Raw genomic sequence first — 12,718 nt, 5'->3', positions numbered from 1 at the left:
TACATCTGGAAGAGATGAGATTCCTCTTAGCAGGTAAAGCAGACCTATTCCAAAAGACGTGGTCTATGTTTCTGGACCTATTACAAGTATGAGGTGCAATAGTAATTTAAAAATTAAATAAATGGTATCAGGACTTGGTAACGGGAGGTAAAACAACAAAAACAGACTTGGTTGGTAGTCCCCTTTCTGCGGAGTTTAATGTTATAATAGAGCGATTGTTCCTATTTTATTTTTCTTTCTTTTCTAGGGTCTACTTTCTCACTTTACATCCTTCTCTAACTTCTTTTCTAAGGGGCTTTCTTTTCCCAACACTCTTGCACTTCACGACTCTTGCGCACTTTCTTTACTTTCTTTACTTCTATCTTTTTCTTAAAGCTAAAAAAAAATGAAGCGGTACAAAAAATGTATTAAGATATATGTGTTGTGTAGTATTGTAATTTACCGTACTTCTAATAAAAATAAAATTTTAAATAATAAAAAAAAGAATATGTGTGAATGTGTGTGTACGTGTGTGTGTGAATATGTGTGTGGATATATGTGTATGTGTGTGTGTGAGAATATGTGTGTATGTATATATGTGCGTGTGAATGTGTGTGTGTGAATATATGTGTGTGTGTGAATATACAGTATGTGTGTGTGTGAATATATGTATGTGTGTGTGAATATGTGTGTATATATGTGTGTGTGCGTGTGTGTGAATATGTGTGTGGGTGTGAATATGTGTGTGTGTGTGTGTGTGAATATGTGTGTGAATAGTGAATGTGTGTGTGTGAATATATGTGTGTGTGTGTGAATATGCGTATGTGTATGTGTATGTGTGTGATTATGTGTGTGTGTGAATGCGTGTATGTGTGAATATGTGTTTGTGTGTGAATTAGTCTCTGTGATTGAGTATATGAATGTGTCTGTGTGTGTGTCAGAATGTGTGCAAATGAGCGTGTGTGAATGTGTGTGTGTATATGAGTCTGTGTGTGTAAATGAGTGTGTGTGTGTGTAAATGTGTGTGTGTGTGAATGAGCCTGTGTGTGTGTGTGTGTGTGTGTGTGTGAACGAGTATCTGTGTGTGTGTGATTCTTGTTTGAATCTTCCTTTCTCAATGGAAAAAGCTTAACCACGTCAACTCTGTCTATCCCTCTCATCATTTAAAATACCTTTATCAAGTCCCCCTTAACATTCCGCGCTCCAAAGAATAAAGACCTAACTTGTTCAACTTTTCTCTGTAACCTGGTTGCTGAAACCCAGGCAACATTCTAGTGAATCTCCTCTGTACTCTCTCTGTTTTGTTGAGATATTTCCTATAATCTGACGACCAAAATTGTACACCATACCCAATTGGCCTTCTCCCCTTATCCCCTGATTCCGCTAGTTTTAAGAGCCCTATCAAGCTCTCTCTTGGAAGTATCCATAGAACCGGCCTCCACCGTTCTCTGAGGCAGATAATTCCACAGACTCACAACTCTCTGGGTGAAAAAGTGTTTCATCATCTCCGTTCTAAATGCCTTATCCCTTATTCTTAAACTGTGGCCCCTGGTGCCGGACTCCCCTAACATCGGAAACTTGTTTACTGCCTCCAGCGTGTTCAAACCCTTAATAATATTACACGTTTCAATGAGATGCCCTCACATCCTGAGGGATGTGCTGTAAAATAACAGTTAGGGCAGCGTCGCGGGACAGTGGAGGTGGCGACCTTTATGGGGAGAGCCGCGGGGTTTCGTCGCGTAGTCAGGCGACCGGCTTGACCGGTGAGGTTAATGTCCTGGGGAGCCTGTCTGGACACGGAACCAACGGCTTCGGACATGCGTGTAGCATACATAGCATCCCGCAGTGTCAGATCGGGTTTCACTAAGAGCTGCTCACGCAGTCTATCGTTGCGGAGACCATTAACCAGGACGTCCCTAATTAATTCGTCAGGGGTGATTGTGTCAAGGCGGCAGCGCTGAGCCAGGTGATGCAAGGCGGCAATGTAAGTGCCGACAGGCTCGCCTGGCAGCTGCTGCCTCTGGAAGAATTTGAAGCGTTCGATGATGTTGTTGGTGGGTATATCACAGAGGGCAGCGAACTTAGCAAGGAGACATACCGGGTCGTTGCGGTCCTCTCCGGAGGCGAAATGGAACGATGCATACTGATCCATAGCTGCAGGTCCCGCGAGGTTAAGCAATAGGTGAGCCTGTACAGCAGGAGTGGCATCAGGGTGGGCGATGGCAATGTAGTGTTCGAAATCGCGCTGGAACACGGTCCAGCGATGGACAATGTCCGTGTCGAACACCAACGTGTCTGGTCGACGACAGTGGTGGGACATGATAAAAGGAACGGAGGGAAGGACTACGAAAGAAATAATAAAATAAAAACCGATGAACAGGAGACGCAGGTCTACCGCTGTGACGCCATGTAAAATGACTTACTGCACACACAAGCCTTTTACTGTAACTGTTTATTTAAGTAACTCTTTAACACTATGCTGTAGCTGTCCGTGGTCATCACTGGAGCTAGAGAGCGAGCTAGAGGTGCGGACACTACAATTATACTGGAGACAATGGGGAGTGGTTAGTAATACGGGAGGTCACTATGGTTAAAGGAACATGCACTGATCTACAGGTATGATATGATATTGTAGGTATGATATTATACAGTGTGTAGCCTAAGAAGATTATATTAAAGTTCCCATGCTTCAATTTTTCCTCTATTTTACTGTTGGGAATAGATGGATTCAAAGCATGAAACTGTCATTCAGTTCCTAACCTTGAATGCAACGTGGCGTTGGGAATAAAACTTCAAATGCCTGGTTGATCATGGATCTAACTTTCTGATGTCCATTAGTGTGCTTATTAAGCAGTAAACATGGGGAGAGAGAGCAAGAAGTGGAGGAGCTCTTTTACAGTCGTATTTTGTTTAGTAATATTCATAGTTTAAGAATAGTTGCCTATATTTTACCAACTTGGGCCTGCTGCAGAAACTGAGACTAATGTTCAAAGCTACTGAATTGGAGCACGTGAGATGGTCATATGTTTACCCAGATTGATTTGTTTTTCTCTTAAGACCACATGATGCATCACCCCGTGGTTACAGAGACTGGACCTTCATGACTATACACTGCTGGGATGAAGACCCTAAAGGAGTTTGGACTCTTAAGATTGAAAACAAAGGAAGTTCCAGAAACACAGGTATGAATTGACATAATATTTTAATGCAATTATTTTAGTGATCTTGTGCTCCATGAATATTGCAACACAGCTGGAAACTGTTTTGTTTACCAAGTGCATTGACTTATTTTTGCACTGAATTCCAACCAATTGCAGAATTTTGTAGAGGTAAGTCTGAGTACCTAATCTCAAAGGCATTGGCTGCATTTCGAAAATGAAAAGTCAAAAATTGTATTATGGAATTTTTTTTGTGTGTGGAGGTAGGTTTCAGCTTGTAATGTGTAATTGCTTATTTCTGGTGAATACAACGGGTAACACGTTCCCATAAATGAAGTGAAAGAAATGGATCTTAGTTTTTCTGGTAGGAATGTCCCAAACACAATTTACTGTAGTTTATGAATGATGTAATTGGTGCTTAGGAACTCTTTTTAATGTTTGCAATGAACACTGTTCCCAGTAGAACATTGCCATAGATATTTGCATCCAAGGTGGAGTTTGTATTTTCCTGCCAATTTGGATGGAAGACAAATGTAAAACACCTGTCAGACTGGCTGAAGCACGTTGTTACTGTCCCCTGAAACTCAGGAGGCAAACGTCGCATAGTTTCTATCTTTAGTATATACCATCCTGTGCTTCCATCCAAATTGGCAGGAAAATACAAACTCCACCTTAGATGCAAATATCTATGCCAATGTTCTACTGGGAACAGTAGGTGAGATGACCACTGTTCAAGATTTTTTAAATTACTATTGAACTTTATATGATTCCAGTGAGGAGATGAGATGTTGTTAAATCCCTGGGTTTATAAAGGTACTACTTCCACTTACTAGCTTAATGGACCAGCTAGTGGAACTGCCGACTCGCAATGCCATGGTCCCAGGTCTGAAGCCGACCACTGGTGTCCAGAGTTTGCATATTCTCCCTGTGACCATGTAGGTTTCTCCTGGGTGCTCCAGTTCTAACTCCTCTCCTCTCCACCACATCCCAAAGACATGTAGATGAGCAGCTTAATTGGCATCTGCAAATTGCCACTGGTGTGCAGGTGAGTGGCAGTATCAGGAGGAATTGAGATCTGTGGAAAATTATAAAAGAGTGGGATTAATGCCTGATTAGTGTAAATAGGTGTTTGGTTGGTGTGGAATCGGTGGGCTGAGGCTCCCATTTCAGTACAATTTTATGATTCCAAAATATTTCCAAATTGAAGGGGTTCTGGACCCATTATTTAAAATTGATACTATTAGATATTTTAATTTTATGCCAAAAATGACAGACTTTGTATCTATTTGCGTGCCATTAAAATACATAGCATAGTTTTGGCAGTACTTGTTGCAATTGTCCCAAGGCAGGCTATGCCATTGTCAGATTATTTCTCACACGTAAGTGCAAAATAATTGTAATGCAATTATTTCAAAATGTATCTTCTGCAGGAGTTTTGTCCTACTTTAAGATGCAATTGTATGGTACTGAGGAAGACATGATGGCAAGACGTATGAAAGACACAGTAATCAATGACTGTGGGAAATGGAATGAAGATGGACTCTGTCAAGGTATGCACAATAATGTTTGAGGAACCCAATAATGTTCTAGAAATGTAACAGTTGATATTAGCTCTTCTGAACATTTATTGGCACAGTTATATTAACGTTATGATAATAAGTAGCTAGCATATTAGAGATGCTTTTCAATCTTTGTTGTACAGCCGATTCACATTCCTAGGACCATTTTGTAAAGTAGATGATTGGCACATGTACTTTCTGCAATTATCAATTTTTGTGATCAGGAATTAAGTTTTACTGCCCCTAATCATGTTATGACATAACACATGGCTTCAACAATTAATCCCCTCAAGAATTGATTCATGGAATATTTGCATCCCAGCACATTTATTTTATCCCATCTTTCAAATGATAAATTATTCCTTGGTAAAATAAGACCAAAGCGAACTGTGTAATGTGTTTGCTTTTGTAAGCAAGAAGGAAGCAGTAAAACATAATAAACCTCAAACACATAATTCCGTGCAAAATTTGTAAAATGAATGGCACACTGCTTTTGTATATTTGAATGGCCTTCTCGCATCACTGAAACTGGTTAGAAGCATGAACTAAACTAGATTAGTACCATTTTTATATACCAGCCTTTCAATAGTCTCAGACCACTTGTGTCCTTTGATTACCTCGATAGAAAGGAAGTCAAGAGCTTGATCATGACACAATTTCCACTTCATTCAGCTGCATCCCTCCCGGGTGAGTGTTCCCAGCAAAAGTCTTGTGCTGTCTGGATTAAATGGAACTATCCCAACCCAATGGATAATGACATTAAATTAAACATTTGATTTTCATTAAGTTGAACTGTTACATGGGAAGAAGCAGTGACTTCATCTTGATGCAATCTGAAGTTAAGCTAAAATAATGGGATATTTTTTATAAACTTGATATCCAAATTCTTCTCATGATTAAGCATTAAAACATGTTTTTGTGATTCGATAGAGAATAGTTAAATATCTTTCTGACGTTTTTATTTTACATCAAGTAGAATTTTTTGGATTGTAGATAGGACTCTGCATTGTTGAATAGGCCTGATAATTGCATGCAGAACTGGCAGTTTAATTAAATAACACATGCCCTTCTGCTTTTCAATCCATAGTCCTGGCATGAATTATGAGCACATTAATAGCGATAAGGCATGTGCAAAGTATGGGAATGGCAGGTAAATAAAATGATTTGTATTGACAGCATTGAGCTGTCATTACAAGATTGAAAATGGAACTGTTCCCAGCCTAAAACATCATTGGATTTGACTATTAGCTTGCAGATTGTGGTGGGTGCTTCTGATTAATATCTGGATATGACGTAGTTTCTTCGAGTAAATCATAAATTTCTGCTATCATTAAAAAATATATATTTGCAGACATCTGAAAACACAATAGATTTTTTAACCTCCCCTTTGCTTTCTTTTTTTCAGAATGTCGTGGTGCATTTGTCATTTTTGGACGCCATTGCCTCAGTGACTGCCCTCCACACTATTACAGTGTTGCAAGGACCTTAAATAAAACAGTAAATGGTGTTCACAAAACTTTGGCAGTATTGGCCTGTGACCCTTGCCATTCATCTTGCTACTCTTGCAATGGCAGTTCTCAAAATGACTGTGTGACATGTCCGTCATTTTCTAATTATGATGAAAATCAGCATTCTTGTTCACCTCCAATTTACCCAAGTCGTTCCAATATGAATGAACGGGAAGACCAAAAACATGGACTTTATAAAATTGCTGTGATACTTGCAATCCTCATCGGAGCACCAGTTGCTGTGATGTGTTGCGTAATGTCATTGTCATGGCTTATATGCCGTTTGAATATTGGGCAAGCTTTCATTGTAACCACTTCGGCAACTGGAGCCACAGAAGCAACGCAATTACAGGTACATCGTGACACTACAGATGAGGGAACTGGAAGCAGCGAGACAGAATCTACTTATTTTCTTACACATTTGGATCAACAATAGACTTATTAAAAATAAATCTATTTAACATGCAGATTCAGTAGTCCTTTTTGAATTGCAGAATGAGTTGACTGACAATTCATCCAGAAGAATATATACTTTTCAAAAATGACTTTGGTTCAAATACAGTTTCTAATGCAAATGAGAACATCTTATAAGAAGGCACAGTGCTGGAGTAACTTAGCGGGTCGGGCAGTGTTATTGGAGAACATACGTGACGTTTCGGGTCGGGACGCTTCTTCATACTGATTGTGTTGGGGTGTGAAAAAGCTGTAAGAGAGGAGTGGGAGGTCAAAGCCTGTCAAGTAATAGGTTGAATATAGGTGAGGGGAGGTTTTGATGAGCAGATGTTTGGACAAAGGCCAGAGATGAAAAGATAAAAGGATAGGAAATGTGCAAATTGTGAAGCCAGAAGCAAAAATATAGGTGGAAGGGGATAAATGGAAGTGGTGAAGCACAGGGGAGAGGGGAGTGGGTGGTGGTGTTTGCAGGTGAGTTACCTAAAAGTTGATAATTCAATGTTCATACCATTAGGTTTTAAACTACCCAAATGGAATATGAGATGTTGTTCCTCCAGTTTGCATGTGGCTTTGCTCTGTCAATGGAGGAGGCCCAGGACAGAAAGGTCAGAATGGGAAGGGAAGTTAAAATAGTTATTAAATGGGAGACCCAGCAGGCCTTAGCAGACTGAGCGCAAGTGCATAGAAACATTTGCCAAGTCTACTCTTGGAGATCAAGCAGGCCTTGGCCTTTTTGTTGGTTACATTAGGTTAAAGTAACCAACAAACAGTCCTCGTTCCAAACGTACACTGGCACTATCCCCTAATTTTTCTCTGCTGCATTGACATCTGCATCAAGGTTGCCTCCTGCACTCGAACAGAACTCATTGCTTTCAATAACTACCTCTAACTTCCACCCTGCCCTCAAATTAACTTTGACTATTGCTGACATATCTCTCCCTTTGCTTGATCTCTCTGCATCCCTCACTGAACTATAAACTGACATCTACAACAAATCCATCTCCTTCCACCTTCCTCCTGCAAAAGGTGCTGTCCCCCTACTCTTAATTTATCCATAGCATTCAGCTCCCAAGATGAGACTTCCCATTCTAGAACATCCAAGATATTGTGGCGGCTCCTAAGGGTCGTCCCATTATACTGCCAAACCCCTCGGCACAGGAGTGGTGCAGTCCGGAGGCGGTCCTTAGCCGGAGGGTATAAAAGGCAGGGTTTGGGTGCCAACTTCCCCTGGTTTCGTCTTCCCCTGAACCGGGAGGAAATAAAGTATAGTGCTTCTCAAACTGCGGACTACTTGCCTCATTTGAGACCCACGCACTACATTGGTGACCCCCGACGCTCCATTGGCATCATGATGGAGACCGAACAAAGCCCTACCTCCTCACACGCCAGCCCGACCCTATCTCTGGACGCGGTCTCCGTGAAACTGCCCAGCTTCTGGACCACACGGCCGCACATCTGGTTCCAGCAGGCGAGAGGCCCAGTTCAACCTGCGGGGCATCACGGTCGATGCCACCCGCTTCTATTACCTGGTGGGAGCCCTCGACCAGGATGCGGTGGAAGAAGTATCGGACTTCCTCGCAGCCCCCCCGGACAATGATAAATATCTCGGCCTGAAACAACTCCTGCTCCAAATTTACGGACTAAGTAGGATGGAGCGGGCAGGTAGGATCCTGCATATGAGTGGACCCACGAGGCGGAGGCAGCTTTCGACGGCGCGAAGGAGGCCCTTGCTCGGGCCGTGCTGCTGGTGCACCCGCGGGAAGATGCCCCGACTGCTCTCACTGTGGATGCCTCGGAGTCGGCAGTTGGTGCTGTACTGGAGCAGCTGACGGGCGGAGTTTGGCGGCCTCTGGCCTTCTTCAGTCGGCACCTCAACCGCGCGCAGACCAAGTACAGTGCGTTCGATCGTGAGCTCCTGGCTCTGTACCTGGCTGTGCGCCATTTTCGTTACTTCCTGGAGGGCCGCCCGTTCACCGCCTACACCGACCATAAGCCGCTCACTTTCGCCCTGCAGAAGGTTTCCGACCCCTGGTCCGCACGTCAGCAGCGGCAGTTGGCTTACATCTCCGAGTACACCACAGCCATCCGCTACGTCAAGGGGAAAGAGAACCGGGTGGCCGACGCATTGTCCCGCCCTGCTATAAATGCCGTGTTCGAGGTGGCGCCCGGATTGGACTATTCTGCTCTGGCGGCGGCACAGCTCACGGACGACGAGGTGCCCACCTACCGGACTGCCATCTCCGGACTCCGTCTTGAGGATGTCCCTCTCGGTCCTGGGGGTATGACAATCCTGTGCGATGTGTCGTCCGGTCAGCCGCGCCCCATCGTCCCTGCCACCTGGCGCCGGAGAGTGTTCGAGGTCATCCACGGACTGGCTCACCCATCAATCCGGGCGACAACGGCACTGGTGGCAGCTCGCTTCATGTGGCACGGTCTGCGCAAGCAAGTTGCCCGTTGGGCTCGCACCTGCATCCCATGCCAGACAGCAAAGATCCAGCGCCATGTCCGCGCACCTCTCCAGGAGTTCGGTCTACCTCACCGGCGGTTCGACCATCTCCACGTGGACATTGTGGGGCCCCTTCCACCGTCCCGGGGCATCACCCACCTTTTGACCATGGTGGACCGCTTCACGCGGTGGCCGGAGGCCATTCCGTTGGCTGACACCTCATCGGCTACGTGTGCTCGTGCGTTGTCCGCGCACTGGATTGCTCGCTTCGGGGTGCCGGCGCACATCTCCTCCAACCGGGGGCCACAGTTCACCTCCGAGCTGTGGTCAGCCATGGCTCGCTTGCTGGGGGTGCAGCTGCACCACACCACGGCTTACCACCCGCAGGCTAACGGTCTGGTGGAGAGGTTCCACCGGCAGCTGAAGGCAGCATTGAAGGCACGGCTCACCAGCCCGGACTGGATGGACGAGTTGCCGTGGGTCATGCTGGGCATCCGGACCGCTCCCAAAGAGGACTTGGCCTCATCATCGGCGGAGCTGGTGTACGGGTCGACACTCACAGTGCCCGGGGAGTTCGTGCCGTCGGCGCCGGAGCAGCAGGGAACGCCTCCTCCACCCTTCAAACGCCTTCGCGAGCGAGTTGGCAGGCTCGCACCCGTCCCGACATCCCGCCATGGGTCATTTCGCCCACACGTGCCAATGGCCCTCACGGACTGCCCATACGTCTTCCTGCGCCGTGATGCCCACCGGACGCCACTTCAGAGGCCGTACGAGGGCCCGTTCCAGGTGCTGGAACACGGGCAGTCGACTTTTGTCCTGGACATGGGGGGCCGGCCGGAGGCCGTGTCGATTGACCGTTTGAAGCCGGCGCACCTGGACATTGACCAGCCGGTGCTGGTTGCTCAACCTCGGCCCCGAGGGCGTCCCCCCTCACGGCTCCCTCCACCTGTCACTCCACCTGTCCTCCCGCCGGCCCCTCGACCTGTCCCTCCACCTACGCCCCCGCAAGCCCCAGGATCTGCTGTCTTCCGCACGCGGGCCGGCCGGGTCGTGCGCCCGCCGGTGCGTTTTGTGCCTCTGGTTCTGGGGGGGGGGTCCTGTGGCGGCTCCTAAGGGTCGTCCCATTATACTGCCGAACCCCTCGGCACAGGAGTGGTGCAGTCCGGAGGCGGTCCTTAGCCGGAGGGTATAAAAGGCAGGGTTTGGGTGCCATCTTCCCCTGGTTTCGTCTTCCCCTGAACCGGGAGGAAATAAAGTATAGTGCTTCTCAAACTGCGGACTACTTGCCTCATTTGAGACCCACGCACTACAATATCCACATTCTTTAATAAACATGGCTATCTCCCATGCTGTGATTAATGGATCCCCCAACTGCACTTCCTCTGTGTCCCGTAGTTCTGTCCCCACTCCCCTTCCAAATGAACAACGATAGAATTCCCCTGGTCCTTTAGTCCCACCGGCCTCTGCGTCCAATGTATCATTCTCCAACATTTCCACCACCTTCAACGTGTTCCCACCACTTATCACATCTTCCCATCTTTGCCCTTTCCCACCTTCACTTGACAGTAACTCAGCAACTCCTTGGTTCACATATCCCACCCAATCCATCACCTCCTCGGGTACTTTCCCTTGTAACTGCAGAAAATATAATGCCCATCCCGATATCTGGTCCCGCACAATGGTCCAGGGACACGAGTGACCCTTACAGGTGAGACAGAGGTTCATGTACACCTGTATGGTACACATTTGGTGTTCCCAATGTGGCCTCCTTTACATTAGTGTAAAGGAGGCCACATTTCAAGCTTCTTCCAATTTTCTATCCCCCTACCACAATCATTCATGGGAAGGGTCCTGACCTGAAGCATCTCCTATCTAGGGTCTCCAGTGATGCTGCCTGACCTGCTGAGTTACTCCAGCACTTTGTGTCCTTTTTTGAATCCAACACCTGCAGTTTCTTGTGTCTGCGGAAACACGCGTTTGAGCCATGTCTGGACGTTTCCACAGCAACAGGCTGAAGTTCAAATGAGTACCAAGGTAAAAAAGCAAGACTTAGCTGAGTATGAGGCTTCTCCTTGCAGTAAAGCTTTCAGTTTACATGGAACTATTGATAGTTTTTCCTGCTTAATTGATGTATAATACTTGGGGATTCTGTTCAAAAATCTCTCCTCTGCATTGGAGAAACCAAATGGTATCCGTGTTTATAGACTGCGGGGACAATTTTGAGCTGTCTGTTGGCTGCCACTTTTATTCTCCACCCTGTTTCCACTCTGACCATATCGGCCTGTGGCCTCTTGCAGTGTTATAACAGAACACTGTAGGCTTGAGAAATGGCATATCTGGGTGCTTAGTAACCTTCCAGAATATTAAAATTTACATCCATAGCCAATTCATTTTCTTTATTTGAATTGGAACTGACCACTGTTACACGTCACCCTGCTGTGATATTGGCAAGCTCTCCTCTGTTGGCACAGCTTGGCCCGCTGGGTATTTCCTGCACCTGCATTCAGGCACGGATGTGTTTTTTGTGTTCACTCTGTAACTGTTTCTTGGCTCGTGTTTGTCCCCTTGATCATCAACATCTTTCTGTCTGCATACGAATCCTGGCCCCCACCCTATGCCAGCAGTCTCCTTTGTCCTACCCACCCTGCCTCCTTGCCCTCTCTGCAACTTGAACCTAAATCATCTCTTTCTGGGATTCTGATGAAAGGTCTATGGATTTGAAGCATTAACTACTTTTCTCTTCATCTGACCTACTGTAAGTATTTCTAGGGTTTTGATGTTAGATTTCCAGCATCTGCAGCTTTTTTTATTTTCACCCCCCATTAGAATATAATCCTTTTAACAGTGAAGGCTCAACATGGGCATAAGCAAAGTTTGAAATGTGGGGATGGAATATTTGATGAAATTACTTTAGGAGTAAATTACATGTTGAAATACTCCCCTTGAGCTTTGACTGCTGGCTGCTATTCACACTTGCTGGACTGGAATTAATCTGAATAAAATTTATTTTTTAATAGATAGGTGCACTGCTACACACCATTATCTTCCAACTGGTGTGGGTGGGGATGTGCAGGAGAATAATATGGAAGTCCCTTTGTGTAGAGAAAATATTCAGCCAAGAATGATGTTTATTTAGAAATTCCTATATTGCGTAAAGCTGATACTGGTGCACTTTCCTAATGGAAACTGGTTCTTTGCACTCCCATTGCTTTTCAACACTTTCCCCCCACCCCCCCCCCCCCCCCCCCCCCCCCCCCCCCCCCCCCCCCCCCCCCCCCCCCCACTCAAGTGTGAATGTCATAAAGATAGAAACTCTGAACATGAAAAGGCTAGAATTTGTAGTACATAGTGTTGCAGAGAATCATTTGTAATGGGTTTAAGTAAGAGCAAAAGTAAGCCCCTTCAGCCTAATGTCCTTCCATGACATTCTGGCCTCAACTGCATCTTGAAAGTATTCATGACTTCCATAACTTCCCAATTTGAAAAAGAAAATCGTGAAGAAACACAAGCACATGGAGCCATTTGTATTTTTGTTAAGGAACCCTTGGCCCCCTTTGAGTGGTAAATGTGAATGTAATCATTTGACTGCATCTTTAACCCACTTTTATCTGGATT

The 12,718-nt window shown here is 45.6% G+C and overlaps 1 protein-coding gene across 5 annotated transcripts in view; it reads left to right on the top strand.

The window, feature by feature from the left end:
* LOC129711344 (proprotein convertase subtilisin/kexin type 4-like) overlaps positions 1–6,671 on the top strand; it is a 32,696-nt gene extending 26,025 nt beyond the window's left edge. For 4 of the 5 annotated variants that reach the window (XM_055658940.1, XM_055658939.1, XM_055658938.1 and 1 more), the window contains 3 exons: positions 3,037–3,161; positions 4,568–4,687; positions 6,102–6,671. In XM_055658940.1, coding sequence (XP_055514915.1) covers positions 3,037–3,161; positions 4,568–4,687; positions 6,102–6,640 — 784 coding nt within the window. In that variant the 3' untranslated portion in view covers positions 6,641–6,671. Of the gene's footprint in view, positions 1–3,036; positions 3,162–4,567; positions 4,688–5,321; positions 5,384–6,101 lie in introns of all 5 variants that reach the window. The other variant, XM_055658941.1, reaches the window with a different exon arrangement.
* The last annotated feature ends 6,047 nt before the right edge of the window (positions 6,672–12,718 follow it).

This window comes from Leucoraja erinacea, chromosome 29 (genome assembly GCF_028641065.1).
Source record: "Leucoraja erinacea ecotype New England chromosome 29, Leri_hhj_1, whole genome shotgun sequence".
NCBI classification, from domain to species: Eukaryota; Metazoa; Chordata; class Chondrichthyes; order Rajiformes; family Rajidae; genus Leucoraja; species Leucoraja erinaceus.
Note: the sequence above shows the minus strand (reverse complement) of the source record. Positions and strands in the feature narration are given on the sequence as shown.